An 18,126-nucleotide genomic window follows, 5' to 3' on the forward strand; every position below is an offset into this window, starting at 1 on the left:
GAACTACAACACAAATTGCAATTGATACAATTTTTTAAATTTAATTTGTATTTATTAAAGTACTGCCTCCACTTGGCGTGAGTGACATTTTCATTGATCAATCCTAACATCATTAATTATGGTGTACTAGGAATGTTGTTTGGAATGAAAATGTAAAAAATTGTATGACCTATTTTTAAATATGATATTTCATAGTGTTGATTAAAATTTCCAGGTCCTATCTACCATTTTCGATGATAAAACAAGCTTTACATCAAATTTTCCGTTACCAATTTTTGATCACAATTTTCTTCAAGTTCAACAGTAGGGATCATTTTGGGGGGTATATTCTGGTTTAAAAATGGGATCCGTGCCTGACCCCACATTATAAGCAGGTTCGCAAGTTATCAAGGCAATAGTTATTGAGGGAGTGGTATATAGAGTTTATTGTTTTATGAAGACTTGATTGATTTTCAGCTGCCTCTTGATTGATCGCCTGATAATTGGTTGACAACATGCAGAAACCACATGAGGTTGCTTTTGTTTTGTAATAGGGTTTTTTGGCGGGGGTAATGTAGTGCTCTACAGTTCAACAACCTTTTGCAATGGGAGATTCGCAGTTACATTATTAGATAGGTAAACAATTTGTCATTTTTTTAAATTAAATTTTGATGATAAAAGCTGACTTCCACAACAACATTGGTGCTTGAGTGTTATGCCAAATGATTGTTCAATCATCAGAGGGCTATTCAAAAATGAGTAGGGGGAAACTAGTGTAGAGGTTCTAAACAATTCAGGCGCCATCCCACAACCATGTTATGTCCAAATTAGTTTTATAAGAAAGTGTTATATCCAGATTATTGTTATAAGAAAGTGTTATATGCAAATTAGTGTTATAAGAAAGTGCATTGTTATAGCTAAGTTTCTCTGCATGCATAATTTTCAATTATGTTTTTTTCTTCAGGGAAAGCCCTATGCTGATGCATTAGGTGAGATAACATATGGATCAAACTTCTGTGAATGGTATGCAGAAGAGGCTCGCAGGATTTATGGCGAGATAATACCCTCTCCAATCCAGACCAAACGTCTGTTGGTACTAAGGCAGCCTGTTGGTGTCTGTGGCATGATAACACCAGTATGTTACACAACATTCACTTTAACTAGTATACATCACCTGTATAAATTTCACTTAAAGGTCACAAAGTCAAGGTCCACAAATTGTGAATGCTGTATTACATCACTGTCAAATTCCTCTTTCAAAATTTGTCCTTTTTCTGATGCAGTATGTTCTTCAGTTTTAATAACAAAATTCTCTAACATTTTTAGTCATATAATATTCACTTGTCACATTGATTAAGCCCGTTTCACTTAATATTTAGTGCCATGTTTATTTTTCGATATAGACTGGTCTGCTGCTTAAGTGTGTATGAAACTATTATGAATCCATGACACATGGTTTCAAATTCAGGAAACCCATCTGTTTTACATACATAGCCAAATGGTTGCACATGTAAAAAATACAATATAAAAAATATAAGATCGGTAGACGGAGGTCTGTGATGAATAAATGTTATATGACATGAGCCTCGAACTGTTCTTGTTATTCTCTGTCGCGCTTGCTCCGGACACTGCCAGATATAACCTTTGATCTGTACTTGGGAACATGTAGTTTTATTGTTTTTTGGTTTTTTTTACATGAACTAAATGGGTACCATATAGCTAATTGTATTACCAAGTACCCAGGTAGATGTTGACACCTTTAGAAAAATATGGAAATGAAAAATGGTACATTTCACTTCTACTTTGTGGATTAAGGTGAAAATGAAAACGTGCAGTTATCATGTGATTAATCTAGCATATTAAATGTTGTGCTTATTGGGAGTCATTAAACAAAATTTAATTTGGAGAAAGTAAAAATTTGACAAATATCATCATTACCATCACATGGATTAAAACATCGTTAAATAATTTTCAATCAAGATGAACATGAAGGAGTTTAATATCTAAACTGGAGACAGTCAATAGAAAAGGGGAATTACATTTCTGAATTCATGACAGTCAACAAATTTGCGGGATGTAATTCAATAATAAAATAGCCATATGAAATGCTTATAATTTTGTAATGTGTATCATAATTTTTTTCTTCTTTTGCTCACTAAAGCCCTTCCCTCTGATCTTCTAGTACCCCCCACCTCAATCCAGATCATTGCATGCTTATAACTGTCTCATTTTCTATTAATTTCTATTAATTTCATACGTTTTATTTAATGTAAAATATATGATTAGCGGAAGTTTGTCATTCCTTTTTCTAAATGAATTACAGCATAATGTTTGTGACCAAATGTATGTTCTTCAGTTGCAAGATACTTGTACAAGTGTGGTCTTTTTCATATGTTCAAAAACTTGTCCCTTCAACCAGAGATATGTCTCTTGTATACCTCTTTGAAATTTTGATTTTTATATAATTTTATTTTTGTATAGGTTATGTGGTCAGTTTAAATACAGTTTTTTCTTTCAGTTAAACCTTAAACAAGATGCTTCTGTCAGATCTTGAAATGTAAATATTTATTTAAGCAACTGTTGCACGTCAAGTTCTTTCTTTCTTTTCTTTGTCAAGTTGTTTTCTGTTTATTTTGCTGTCTGTTTTTAAGTCCAAAGAGTACATGACAAGTTATTTTTCTGATTGGGGGCTCCGAGTGGCCGAGTGGTCTAAAGCCCTCTCCGTTACGGATCACTGCCATCTCACCTCTGTCTGCATGGGTTCGAGTCTCGGATTCGGCTAATGTGGGTATGTGAGAAAGCTTGCCAGTACCTTCTCATGGGTCGGTGGTTCTTTCCGGGGTTTTCCCGGGTTCTTCCTCCACCATTAATACTGGCCGCCATGTATAGCCTATCGTGTGCTGAAAAATGGTGTTAAACCCCTACAACAACAACAACATTTTTCTGATTATGTCCACTGATACATAAAGATTAAAATAATGTGCTGCTATATAAACTACAAAAAAAAACATTTCCTTTGATATTCTTCATACCTGTTAGAATATTCTTTTTAAATTCAAAGTTCAGTCTTGTTGCCGTAAAGTTGTGTATTTTTTTCTCCAAGTTAGTTCATGCAAAATATGTTTTTATTTCAAGAATTCTATTTACATTACATTAAATTTGTTAATTTACGCACTTGCATGCTTAGTTAATTACTACTTTTGATGTTGGGATTTTAGAACTTGTGTTGTACTGCTTTCTGACAACTTTAGTACATCTACATTTATCTGGTTTGTACATAAAATGAAAAATTATGAGAGAGCAACCTTGTCAATACTGCATACAGAAGATCCAATGGAATGGCATACTTGAAGTATGTTTAGTTAAGTAGCACATTTCTTTTGTTTGGTTGATTTCATCATTTTTGAAAAATAAACAATAGATTTGAAATAGGAGCATGCTTAGATGATTGTTGAATAAAACTTTTGTTTTTAGTTGGTAAACTTGAGGCATCCACCATAGAATTTGTTTGCTTCCATGGCATGAGACAGTAAATCCATAATTACATAGAACAATTCCCACTTTAAAGTTTTATCAACAAGAAAATAATTTCACCCATTTTAAAGCTGTTCTCAGCTTCTGTTGATACAATTTAGATGTTAGGATATAATAGCTTTGTTTGTATAATGTGGTACATCCGAGAAATTGATGACTCTTTTGTCATCTCTTTTTCACAAATGATGGATAAAAAGATTAAAGAGCAAAGACGTGTCACTAAGGTATTTTTAGCATATAGCCTGGTCCAGTGTTCAAAGTTTGCTATAATCACCCTTGTTTTGGTGAAACCTTGAAAACAATTAACTGATCTAGTTCAATAAATTGAAAATTCTAGAGGAGAATTCTCAAATTCAATCACTACTCTGACCACAGCTCAAGTCCAATATCATTGAAACCTTTTCATACAGAGATACAAAAGTGGAGTCAAAATGAAGGAAAAAGAAAAGAGTAATACATTATTCTATTCTGGTATGCTTCGTGGCAAGGAATTATATGCTCACACAAATTTTTATCAAAACTAACTAGCTATGAAGAAAAGTCTATTATTAATTATTTTATAAATTCTGGGTGTTGTTGAGGGCTGCAGGAAATAAATCCACAGGCTGCTTGCAGCCCACAGGCCACATGTTTGAGACCTCTGTTCTAGAGTATGTTATCAAAAATCAGTCAACTGTAATATTCAGATTTTCAAGTGACCTCATGTTGTAACAGCGGCAAACAGAGTTCATTCTTACAAATGGCAGACACATTGTTACATTGGCTGGATGAGTGCAGATTGTACTGTGCATTTGTTTTAATCCTGTGATTAAACTGATGATTTGCTTCATATCTACTTTTTAGACTCATTCTCGCGATAATTGATATTTGCAGGAATAAAGATTATTTGGATGCAAACAAGCTTCTGGGAGGGATTAGAGGAGATTGAATCGACACAACTAATAATATTGCAAATCCATAAAATTTTAGGAAGACCAGAAGCATTGTAGTTTGTTTTAGTAAATTTTCCATTAAGTGCTCATACACAGGAGTATAAATATGCAAATCCTACATCGTGTTCAATGTGTTTCTCTCTTTCATGTTCCAGTGGAATTTTCCCAATGCTATGGTCACTAGAAAGGCATGTGCAGCCCTGGCAGCTGGGTGTACAGTGGTGATAAAGCCAGCAGAAGACACACCGCTGTCAGCACTGGCACTTTGTGATGTAAGTAATTCCTTCATTTTGCACTCTGTGATAATAATAATTTACCTTTTGTGACATTTCTAGAATCTTTTATGATAAACTAAAATATGTATCATAAATTTAGTGTACAGTAGTCCCCTCTTGAACGGCCCCCCTGACCAGCAGCCACCCGCTCCTTATGGCCAGAATCCGTTGGCACTGACAAGTTTGTGTTCAAAAGTACCCCTCGTGAAAGGCCACCTGGCTAACACAACCAGCAGCCAGCAATGATATAAAATTTACCCCTCACAAGTGGCCGCATTTTATTTTAATATGTATCCAGAACCATTATTTTATTCATAACGTGTGTTAAGTAATCCGATTTATGTTTCCCAATGTCGGGTTTCGTTATTGAAAGAAGTGTTGACTAAAGTACATGTACCACTAAGGTTAATATTATATCATTTATGCCTCAAGAGAAGCCCCATTTATTCCATAAACCCGAGACAGACTCAAATTTTAATCCATACAAAAGGTAAGTACATGTAATCCAATTAGCCTTACTGCTGTGTTATCATAAGATGTCCTTTTTAGTCACTCTGATAATTGTTAAGATTACAATTATTGAACAGTAGTAACAGTTTAGAAGTGGCAGTATTGATGTACAATACACAAGTCAGCAGGAAAATGGTTTGATAGCCTTTATGGCTTCCCTTAGTAAGATGTTGAGCTTGTTGACTTTGATAATTAGTGGCTATTACTACTGACAATTTTTGTCAAGATTACAAATCCTAATGGCCGCAAGGTCAAATCTGCATGATGTTAATGGTACATATCAAAACCGTTTTGGCTTCTCTCACTTAGTGTAAAAAAATGTATAAAAACAATAGGGTACCAGACTGCTACTAATGAATCACGTGACGAGATCACTTCCTTTATAAACACACAGCAATTTGTTTAGATGCATAACAAATTGTTTTATCAGTATTGTAGTTGGCAGCATGAATAACTTACTGCAAGGAGATCAACATGTCATCAAGCAAAAGAAAATTTCTCAGTTTAGAAGAGAAAGTGAAATTAATTCAACTGACCTAGAGGTGGGGGGGGGAGTCGAAGATCCTTGCAAAAAACTAATGTCAGAAAGACTCAGATAACAATATTATGAAAGATAAGAAAACAATACTGCAGAAGTGGGAAGGTGAAAGGACGGAGAAAGGAAGATTGTTTGAGCAAGGATATGTTTGTATCCTGATTTGAATGACAAGAAAAAGCAACAATTTTGTCAGTTGAATTGGGATATGACGACTTTACCGCAAGTAACGGATGGTTGCACAGATTTCAAGTCCGACACAGTATTAAGTGTTCAGTCCTTAGTGGAGAATCAGTGATGTTAATAATGAAGTTGTCGAAGATTGGAACAAAAGACTAAATGATATATGCAGGGGATATGACAGCAAGGATATTTTTAATTGTGACAAGACTGGTTTGTCTTTTAGACTGTTACTAACAAAGTGACAGATGATGTGATCTGTAACATAGTTATAAAGACAGTTTTAAAACTATATCAATGGTTATTCATAACATTGTTTTGAAAATGATGAAACAGTTTGTTTTACATTTATTTCACAACATGCATGTGATTTTTTAATGAAAGTATTAAATGGTTTAGACTTAAATGTACTTGTGACTTTCTTCATATGTATTTAGTATTCGCGTTTGTCATCCCCCTCTATAAAAGGCCACCCTCATTATAAGGCCACTTCCCTGCTGCAATAGGGGTGGCCTAATAAGAAATGGACTACCGAAAAAATAATTATTAATTTCAATGTACAAAAAATTATATGTAAAATAAATAATTATCATTTTGTGGTAATTACCGTGTACGAAAAATAAAGGGATCATACCTGACAAGGCCTGTGGAACACACGACACTCGACAACCTAAGGTACAAAACTAATGTACAAAATCGGTCTCATTCTGCTCAACTCAAGAAAAATCTGTTGTTATTATGAGAGAGAGAGAGAGAGAGAGAGAGAAATAAGAAAATAATCTTTATTGTTCAGTTACCTGTCAGTTGAGTTATTCTTTATGTAAACACTACAAGGGCACTATTATATTCCATTGGCAATTAAAACCTGAATAAATAAATCGTTTTGGTTGTAATTATGAGATCCATTGTCACTGTGCCACGTGGCTATGCAGAGGTAATATACATGCTAATTAAGTACGCTTGACCTTTAGCTAGGTCTTCTCCAGTAAATATTGGATTGAAGACCAGATTCACCTCTACAGATAAAATTAAGGAGGCTCTATGTAGGGAAATGAGGCTACCCATGGGGTATTGAAAATGTGTACGACAAGTCTATTAGCTCAAGAAAAATATTAATTTACTGATCCTTGTTCTGAAGCCAGTTGAAAAAAGGGCAAATGATTTTAAGAGAGAGAGAGAGAGAACAACAATGCAACGTGTATATAAAAATATTTTTTGTATTATAAACATAGTATGTTATTTGAAGAAAATTAATAATGAAGACATGCCCAAGCATGAACTGACCAAGATCTTTGAAGATATTAACTACCGGTATATATAACTTGAACTCACAGAGTGAATGACTTTTGCATATATGATTAAAAGTAACTGGGTTTTTATAGTTTTTTTACTGCATTACTATATTGAGCCAGATAGATTAATTGCCAAATGGTCTGTGGTCTTCACGTATTCCTGTATTGAGATATTATTATTTTTACTGGATAAATAAACTCAAATGACTTCTGAACTCGTTTTCAAATGCGCACTTTGCTTTGTTACACTGACTGACGTAATCAAGAGCGCTCATTAACGACGCTGTCCAGCTGTTGATGAATAGCAGTATATATTGTAATGATAACAACAGAACAATCAATCATTATATTTTCTTGCCAATACAAAAGATGAAGAAGGTCAATAAAATGAATTTGAATAGATTCTCAGTTAACAAAACAGTTGCCCTTTCTGAGTAAGCTGAGCAACGGGCTTTCTACACACTTATAATTGGTGAATTCTTTGGAAATCTTTCTGTACATTTGAAACTTCAACACAGAAGGGGCATTTTTTGGATTTCTTGGAATTGAAAGGACTTTTAGGAGACAAGAGTTCATTCACCAAGCTGTAAGTTAATTTAATTCTTTCACTTCTGTATTTTGAGAAATAAATTATTTTCAATTATGCAAAACTTGTTTGTTTTGCTATTTCTTGTTGCATAGATTCAGACACTGGAGTCATAACATGGTATTGATGGCAAAAGTAAAAGATCATATATTGATGGCAAAAGTAAAAGATCAATGAGCAAAATTAACATACATGTATTACTTACCCCGCCTGGATTCATGTTTGGTGAACACTCCTTCTTCAAAATATCTCAACCAGTTGAAAATAAATTGACGACTTGTACCTCAGTTAAGAACATGTCCAAAGTTAGTCATTACACATAACTTGCTTAGCAAAACAATACCCTGGTCATTTGATGTACCTAAATCGAACTTTGGTATATTTTTGAATCCATTTGAAATGGGAACCTGTCTTCAGTTCTAACAAAATGAAATAAAAATAATGGATAAATAAAAAATAAAAATGCAACTAAAACAATGATTTTATCTCTTATTTTAGGCTGTAAAATTTAAAGGGCCATACATTTTTTTATCACATTGGCAAAAGTAAATCTTCACAGAAGATCGTTTTATGTACAAAAAATAATAGGATGACCAAAAAAATATTAAATTTTGTGTACGAAAAAATATGATAGAATTAATTATTATTTTTATGGCTTGATGGTGTATGAAAAATTAAAGGGTACGAATAATAATATGAATAACGGTACTGTAGTAAAATGTAGTTGTTATGCTTGATTAGTACAAAAAAACTGGCACATTTAATAGTACAAACAAATGTATAAAACATCTTGTAGAAGAAATGCATGCATATTTACTGTGATAATGATCCACCCAATTCAGTGTATCTTACATATACATACTGTAATTTCTAATGTTTATATTGATTTAAGTTTGCTAATTTGATTCTACCTCAAAAATTCTGACAACATTCCAGGTTCAGCGAAAAAAAGGTACAGTAAAACCTGTCATGAGAGACCACCTGTCTTGAAAGATTAGATTCTCCAAACGCAGATTTAATATTTTGTACTGTTACAACCTGTCAAGGGAGACCACCTGTCTGGAGTCCATATATTTAGGGTAGAAGGTGCTGGGGGTGTCTCTCAACACAAGTTCTGTTGTACATACTTACTATCAACATACCAGTGATGCACATACATGTATTGGAGATGTGCTGAAGTTTTATTATGATTGGATAAGGACACTTACATTGACACTTTATGTAAATTGCTTACTATACAATGTATGTAAAATGAAAATACTTTTTATCAGTTTGCAGAGAAAGCTGGTGTGCCACCTGGCGTGTTCAACGTTGTGACATGTGACCGCAGTAATGCACCATCTGTTGGCAAGGTTCTTTGTGAGAGCCCTCTGGTTACTGCCATCTCCTTCACAGGTTCCTCAGCAACAGGAAAGGTTAACTTTGAACTTATTTATTTAATGGTCATTTCCCAGGATGGGATGATCTGTTGTCCTTCATTAATCATTCATCTGTCAGTTAGTACAAGTTTGTTATTGCTACTTCATCCAAGCTTCATGGATGATTGTCATGAAGCTTTATGCTTCACATACATTCATCCCAGGGTTTAGTTGGTCCTAAATAACATTGGAAATCTAATATAGTCACCACAGTTGCCATTTTAGAAATCCTGTTATTACTATTCCTTCAGCATGGATGGTCATATCAACATTGGGTTTCACTAAAAGACATCTTATAATGTCTTGTTGGTTCTAAATGAAATTGTTGCCAATCAGATGTTCTACATCACAGAACTGGACCAAACTTAGTCAAAGGCATACACATGAAGTAAAGAAGAGGCCGGTTGATTTTTGGATTAAAGTTTGAGGTAACAACAATGTGTCCCTTCCCAAAAATAAAATATATGCAGTTTTGGTAAAGGTGTGGAAAAATATAGGTTATGAAGGTTAGTACACATTTTTTAAAGTACTTTTTTGTTTGTGTTGGTAACATCAAAATTTCGAATCTAAGGTTACTAGTTAGAAGATCAAAAACCAAGCACGATTGGTACCAATTTTTTTTTTGGCGAATGTGATGCAGAGTTATAGGGCAATGGCTATTCAAATGGAATAAGTCAGATTACCGGAATCGCACATTTTACTTTTGCTTCACCTACATAGAGGCATATTAAACATTGGGTGGGTTTATGATGTACTGCCCATGGTACTCTTCTTTATTCCATTCTCTAGAATAATTCATGGGTGTGCTTATTTGAGGGTGTGCATCTATTAGAATAAATATGGTTATACATTTATCCCTCCCATAGCACTCACATCCTTTACACAGCCAGCTCTTCTGTCCTACCTGGTTCTGATTTCCCTTTTCCCTCAACTGCCACCTCAATTACACAGCCCAAATTTTTCCAGCCTGTTAGTGACTGCTTGGACACTGTACTGGACAATCTTTTTGAATAATTTGCAGCCATTTACCTAATAAATAAATAAGTATTATAACATGGTGTTATAAAACAAGTATTATAGCATGGTGTTGTAAAACAAGGGTTATAACATGGTGTTGTAAAACATATTTAGTCTAACATGGAAATAATGCTTCGAAAACCAAGGTTAGAAACCCATGATTGGAAAAAGATAAGCATATCAGAGTTAACTGAAGAATACTTCAATTGCTATTCAGTCTCACCTATATTTTGTACCTCACGTACTTGGCCAGTACTTGGTGCAGACTGATCTGTATATTTTTTAACATCTTTCAATTTTCATGACGTAATCAGTAAATTCAGCATATGTGCAAAATATTTTCACAATTTCATTGCATACATTTTGTGTCTATCACCCTCCAGTGAGAATGATATTATTGCATTATGTATTACTTTTGCTTATCAAATTTTTTTGATTTGCAAAATTCTTCAGTTATTTCATAATTTTCTTCTAGATACTGTTACAGCAGTCAGCTTCAACTGTCAAGAAATGCTCTATGGAACTTGGAGGAAATGCTCCGTTCATTGTATTTAACAGTGCCAACTTGGATGCTGCAGTTGCAGGAACAATAGCTTGCAAGTTCAGGTGTTCAGGACAGGTAAATTTTACAGTTATGGCACAAGAAATACTTAGTGGGTCTAATCCATGCTCTTTTATGGTTAAATCCAACTCATAAAATTAGATACTAACTTATTGATAAGGTGAAGTAAAGATGAAGAAAAAAAGAAAAATGCTCATTAGATGGTTGATGTGCTTAGTTAACTACATTTATTTCCAAGAAGAATGTAGTTACTAACATTGTAAATTGGGATATTTTTTCACATAATTTTTTATATTGCTGATGTGACTTAATTAAGCTATATCTATTTTTGTGTAGATTTTATTATTGATTGATTTTAATTTTTGTTGATTTCTTTCTTGCATGCCTTGTGGTTTCAGATGTAATGTTCTCATTACATCTCCCCATCCCCTGATGTGAGAGAAATATCAGTTTTGTGCTATCTGTCCATCTATGTGTCATCTGTCTGTTGATTTTTCACTTTTTTGTAAGCAAGATAGCTCAAAATTCTATTAAATATCTTGAGTGGGCACTAAGAACTGGTGACTGACCTTTATTTTTTTAAAAATTAAATATTGGACTTTTCTAACAAAATATATTTAATCATTTTTTATTTTTTTTAATTATTTTTAATGTAAGCATTTTTAATCTAAAGTTACTTCAGGCTGAGAAATTAAATTTTGTTTGCATCTTTGTATTAGAACTTGGTAACTTGATTAAATTTATTCAGGCATTTTTGCAATTTGTCACTTTTTTTACATTTCATGTTATTAAATGTTTGCACTTATGTCATGATCGTACAGGGTTTTCTGTATGTTATGTACAATGTTTCATATTTAGAATCATGAAATTTGTTTTGGGGATGCAGCTTGGTGATCACAATTCTGTCATTGCATAAGCTGGTCATTATGGCTCATTTTATGCTTTATTGAATTGGGTAAAAGTTTGTATTTTATGTTCATTTCTTAGGTACTGTTCATGCTAGAATCAGTTTTGATCTGTTAGTACCACATCTTCACAACAAGCTCACCATGACCCATATTCCAGCTTTTAATAGTTTGGGGTATATTTATGCATTTAGCTCATGAACACATGAGTTTCTTTGTGCGTGCCAGAAAGAATCATGAATTTTATTATGATGTCCATCCATTTCTCCATTCACCTTTTACCAGTTATGCATCTGTACAATAAACTGAGTTGTCCACCATCTATAGTTGCCAAATTTTGTGGATGGCTTGCTTTTAAAGTAGTGATTTCAGGGTCATAGGTAGATGTGACTGAAAGAAGAAACATTTCTGCAAAATATCTCCAGTTTTCCATGGTTTACAGCTAACAGACTTTCTGGATTGCTTGCATTTGGGATAAGGCAGAGCCCTGTTGCTTTTGGGTTCAAAGGTTGAAGTCAGTCAATTAAAAGAAAAAATTGTTTCTGCACAGTAACTTTATTTTTTCACTTTCAACAGTTGCCAAACTTTATGGCTGACCTAAACTTTGTGATAAAGAAGAACTCTATTGATTTCAGGGTCAAAAGATCAAAGGTTAAGGTCATTATGACTGAAAGAAGGAAAATGACTTTTGTTCAGTTACACAGACCTGCACCAAATTTTGTAGATGGCTCACACTTGGGTACGGAAAATGCCTATTGATGTTGTGGTCAAACAGTCAAAAGTAAGTGTCACTGTGGGCTAAAGAAGAAGAATGGTGTTTGCATAATAACATTAGTTTAACATCACAGAACTGGACCAAAGTTTGTGGATGGCTTGGACTTGGGGAAGGAAGAAGCCTTTTGATTTGAGGATCAAATGTCATGATCACTGTGACTGACAGGAGAAAAATGTTTTTAGCACAAAAATTTCAGTCACAATACACATTGGATGAGAAAATAGCCAATTGATTTTAGGGTACAAAATTTAGAGGTCATTGTCATGCTCACTGAAGAAAATGGTTTTTGCATAATAAGTTTCGTTCTGGATAATGAGCATAATTTGTGGAGGTCTTGTACTTAAGGTATGGAAGAGGCCTTTTGATGTTTGAGATAAAATGGTAAAGTGTCAACGTCATTGTGGCTAGAAGAAAATTATGTTTTGCAAAATAATTTTTGGGCTCTTATGTAGGCATGGTATATGCATGCTATCCCACCTAGAATTATGAAACTTGGCAAGGGAATGCATCTTGATAAGTATTACACCTGTATTGAAAATGAGGTCTCTGTGACCTATATTTTGTATTTTGGTTACTTTGTGGAAAGTTCATTTATTGGTTACTGTTTATGTTAAGATCATGAAGCTTGAGAATTGGATGCATATATGCTAAACAACTGCACTCTTACAACCAAAGAAGGTTGCTGTGACCTTGATTTTATACCTTACAAACACCGGGTAAATATTTGTATTTAGATTATGAACAGATAGATTTTTCAATGATATATACATTCTAGACTAAACAGAATGCCCTTTCTGACGAGTGCTGTTAAAAGTAGAAATGTATGTTTATTCAGCAGTAAACGTTCCATATAAATGACTATATATTGCGTTCTGCGATAGGTTCAACTAACATGTTAATTGTTTTATACATGTGAATGCCTATAGCAATTAGATGAGTAGACTGCATACATTTCATGTGAGACCTCAGCTATACTGGCTAATAAAGGGTATTATGCATGATCAGTGCTTCTAATTATGGTCATACTGGTTGTAACTTCAAGGTTACTCAAAGCCCGTGACTTAAAGTAAAATCTAACTTCGAGGTGTGTACAATGACAATAGCTTCTCAAGCAGATTTTAAGAGCAATGATTTTTTAAAATATTGAGAAAATGAACCCCTGGTACCTATGGTTTTTATCAACTCTTTATAGTTCTCTACTTTAATATCATAGAAAAAATGCATTTTCTTTATTCTTTTGTGTTTTTTACGTCCTGTTGTAAGTACCACCATTTCATTGTCATGATCACTTTTTAATGAATTTATAGTCTGCCTGATAACAAATGATACAGTGGCAGCTGGAGTCTATTTATAGCCTATAGAGGCCAACTATGTAATTGCTGATAACAATCTGGTTTGATACAATGTATCTAAATTGTTGATAACAGTCAGGTTTGATACAATGTATCTAAATTGTTGATAACAGTCTGGTTTGATTTTTGTTGTTGTGGGGTTTAACGCCATTTTTCAGCACATGATAGGCTACTGTACTCAGTCTGGTTTGATACAGTATGTATAAATTGTTGATTACAGTCTGGTTTAATATGTTGTGTGTAAGTTAGGGTTTTACATAGGTAAAAAGAAAAGACCTGGTGCATCTGAACTTAGAACTAATGCAGTGAATTTCATCAAAATAAATAAAAATGAAGGAAAAACAGCATAAAGGGGAAAATCCATGGTGAACATAATCTTTTTAATTTATAAATATGCATCGTAAATTTATTCAAAGTTAACTATTTTATACATGTAAGTTAAATAAGTAAATAAGTAGGTTATTCTATTTTACAGGTGGGAAGCATCAGATTTAGACAAGACGTTTTTCTTGCAAGTTTACCTGCTATACACATTAATTTGTCTTTGGTTTAATGCCATTTTTAGCACATGATAGGCTATACATGGTGGCCAATATAACTGGTGGAGGAAGAATCTAGGAAAACCCTGTTAAGAACCACTGACCCATGGGAAGCTACTGGCAAACTTTCTCATGTACCCAGATTGGTCGAGTCCAAGACTCGAACCCTCGCAGATATTGGTCGAGTCCAAGACTCAAACCCTTGCAGACAGAGTTGAGATGTTAATGATTGGTAAAGGTGAGTGCTTTTGACCACTTTAGTGGTTGCATAAAAACTTTGAATTTCTTTGAAACTTCATTTATTTTCAAATATAGATCATTGCATAGATGTTACTGTAATGTGTTTCCTCACCCTTGTGATACTGCAACAGTGTGAATAGGACACATGCAGAATTGGGGTGGCCCCGAGTGGTCTAAAGCACTCTCCATTATGGTTCACTGCCATCTCACCTCTGTCTGCATGGGTTTGAGTCTCGGATTTGGCCCATTTGGGTATGTGAGAAAGCTTGCCAGTAGCTTCTCAGGTGTTGGTGGTTCTTTCCGGGGTTTTCCCAGGGTCTTCCTCCACCATTAATAATGGTTGCCATGTATAGCCTATCATGTGCTGAAAAATGGCATTAAACCCGACAACAACAACAACAAAAACAACATGCAGAATTTTTCTTTGCTAATGGGGTAATGATTTATTTATAGAGATGTATTCTAACTAGCTCAAACATGTCGTGGAGGATATGACACTCCAATTGTATTGACAAGAATGGCCCAATTACTGAACAGAGCTGCTCAACACACTTTGGTCAATGCTGTAACTGCAGCTGCAAATTTACAGTTGGTGGAATGTGACTTGGTGCTCTCTACCTAAACTTTCCTGAAGGACCACCATAGGGCTGAGCTGCGAGTAATGCCTTTATCCTCTAACCTTCTTTTTAATGGCCAGATTGAAGACATCTGCAAACAAGCCACCAAGGAGACCAATTTCCCTTCTGCATAACCACAGTGTCGACACAGAGATATTATGGGAAATCAATTACAATCACAGTGTCGATACAGATATATTATGGGAAATCAAGAAAAGGATGGAGCACACATAGGGCACACACCTCTGTAAAACCATCCTATCAAACCTCCACCGAGCAAAACCAGTTCTTCCAAACCAAAGCGGGAAAAACACAGAGAGGATCCTATCATTTGCTCCAAAGTTTCTCCTCCCAACAGCCTTCTCCTCTAAAAAATTACATAATTTCCATCCTGGTAGGAGGAAGGCCCTAATTCTTTGCTGCTGAATGGGACAGTATTTTCCTTGATGATCCATGGACTGAACAAGCAGTTTCTGAGGGACTGTGTATCACTTTCATTACTCCTCCGCTGTCCAGAGTCCCAACAGTTTCAAATGTCCCAATGGACCCATTCAAAGTGACCACATTGCAGCAAGAAATAAATGACCTTCAGAAAAGGGCAGTAGAATTAATTTGAAACAAATTCTCTAGGGTTTATTCCAGACTTTTCTTGGTCCCAAAGTCAAATCGCAATCTGTGTCCAGTCATCAACCTAAATGCCCTGATTCAATTCATTCACACCCCTTGTTTCTCAATGGGAACACCATGGTGTATTTTGAATGCCATCCAAGAGGGAGACTTGCAGTCAGTGTGGACTTAAAAATGATGCATGACTTCATGTCCCTGTTCTCAAGGCTTCCAGTTCCTACAATTCACCTACAGTGACATCGTAGGAACTTTTAGAGTGCTCCCATTTGGACTCAGTATCAGCCCCTGGGTTTTCACTAATCTGATGATGAATGGTGCATGTCTGAACAATTTCTATGGTGGCAACCTCAAGTTACATGGACAACATCCTGCAGATGAGTTATATCTTAGAACATGACATCATAACCCTTGTTACAATGCTTAACAATCTGGGCTTTCTCGTCAACAAGGAAAATTCTGACTTAGTACCATCTTAGCTATTTGTTCACCTAGGTATGAGTTCAGTACACAGACAAACATAGTTTGTCTCCCTCAGGAACTGACAAGGAAAATCTGAACCATAGTGGCTTCTTTATTTTCAAGGAAAACTCTATCCACACAGGAATTCCTTTGCCTACTGGGCTTGTTCGACACAGCAGCAGACGCATCGCCCTAGGTTTCATTTATGTGCACACATCGCAAATGATTCGTCTATCCCACTGGAGGTTAAAGTTTGCCCACTGAACCAACCCTCATCATCTGCACACAGCTGAGGCACCATCTGTGGAATTGGGGCAACCTAACTTGGCTCATGGCTGGTTTACCTCTGCAAGTACAACCACCAGAGCTTATATTCTGTACTTATGCAAGTATGGAGTGCTGAAGAGCCTACATACTACCATGGTGTATGGTCTACTCAGGAATGACATCTGCATGTCAGTAGTTTGGAGATGAAGGCCATTGTGAAAGCCTTTCACTGGTGGCATTAATATTTAAAAGGGAGACAACTATACAGTGGTGAGTTGTCTCAAATGACAAAGAGGGACCAAGTCCCCAGACCTTTGTGTCCTGGTGTGGGACTTTCTAAAGTGATGTTCTCAACAACAAATCCACATATAAGTTTTTCATATCCCAGGATACCTAAACACACTAGCTGATTCTTTGTCCCGGAATAGTCAACTACAGACAGAATGGTATTTCCAGCCCTTGGTTTTCACTCAGATATGAACCCTCTGATTCCAAAAGTGATACAGAAAGCAAGAGCACCACTCAGGTGGGAGAATTGGATCAGTAACCTCATCAATTTTGCAGTGGAAACTCCTGGGAAAGTTCAGTTTCTCCCTTATCTACTCAAACAACCATGATGGCAGTCAGTATGATAGTAGGTTACCACTCCACAGTCACTGATACCTTTTATCATCATGAAACAGAGGATATCAGGCAAAACAAGGACTTATTCAGCCTTCTGTCCAACTTTGAGCATATATGGACAAAAATATTTGCCCTGTGCCCAATGTAGAACTTATCTTGATTACTAACCTGGCTGAACAAGACACCTTTTGAACCACCTCCTCATGACATTAAGACTGCAGGAAGAATTAGAGAAATACATGCCCAATCAGCAGACCCAAATTACATGCAGTTCCGACAAGATGGGTCAGTTTTACCCATGAATGGCATTCTCTTTCATTGCCAAGAACATGCTTCCTTCCATGGGTAACCAGACTTTTGTGATGAAACCTCAGTCTGGTCTGCACACTTCAGATCAAGGCCACCTGCAAGACCCATTTCAGGCTTTGAAGTGGTATGTTAATAGAACAGAGCTGCTGCATGGAGGGAGATCATGCTATTTTTTACCTCTCAAGAAGGAACAGGAGGATATGTCAACACAGACTATCTTGTCCTTTATTATGTGGGTTGTTCGCTCTGCATATTGAGAAATAATCCCAACTCAGTTGAACTTATTACACATTTCGGTTCATGAGGTCAGAAGAGTTGCCACCAGCATGGCATTTGACTGGAACTGTTCTCTAGCCAAATGTGGATTCTCTTTTTATATTGTCCAAGATTTCAGCTATCAGTTCCCTCTTTTGAACAGATTTCAGACCTGTTCCAATTCAAAACTCTCAGTTTGCAAGTTAAACAATGGACTGTTTTGATCTAAGACCTAAATTTTGTATTCCTAACAAAATTTTATTTTATTCATCCTATAAGAGTTTGTCTTTTCTTTTGTCATGTACCACTGTTTCTTTTGTCATGTACCAGTGCCATG

General features: G+C 35.3%; 1 protein-coding gene across 2 annotated transcripts in view; it reads left to right on the forward strand.

The window, feature by feature from the left end:
- Nucleotides 1-18,126, forward strand: part of LOC149787876 (succinate-semialdehyde dehydrogenase, mitochondrial-like) — a 75,839-nt gene that overhangs the window by 25,267 nt on the left and 32,446 nt on the right. For both annotated transcript variants that reach the window (XM_089974114.1, XM_089974113.1), the window contains exons 5-8: nt 944-1,114; nt 4,601-4,717; nt 9,095-9,238; nt 10,734-10,877. In XM_089974114.1, the coding sequence (XP_089830240.1) occupies nt 944-1,114; nt 4,601-4,717; nt 9,095-9,238; nt 10,734-10,877 (576 nt within the window). The remainder of the gene's footprint in view (nt 1-943; nt 1,115-4,600; nt 4,718-9,094; nt 9,239-10,733; nt 10,878-18,126) is intronic.

Source organism: Sinohyriopsis cumingii, chromosome 11 (assembly GCF_028554795.1).
Source record: "Sinohyriopsis cumingii isolate HCF-2022 chromosome 11, ASM2855479v2, whole genome shotgun sequence".
Lineage (NCBI taxonomy): Eukaryota > Metazoa > Mollusca > Bivalvia > Unionida > Unionidae > Sinohyriopsis > Sinohyriopsis cumingii.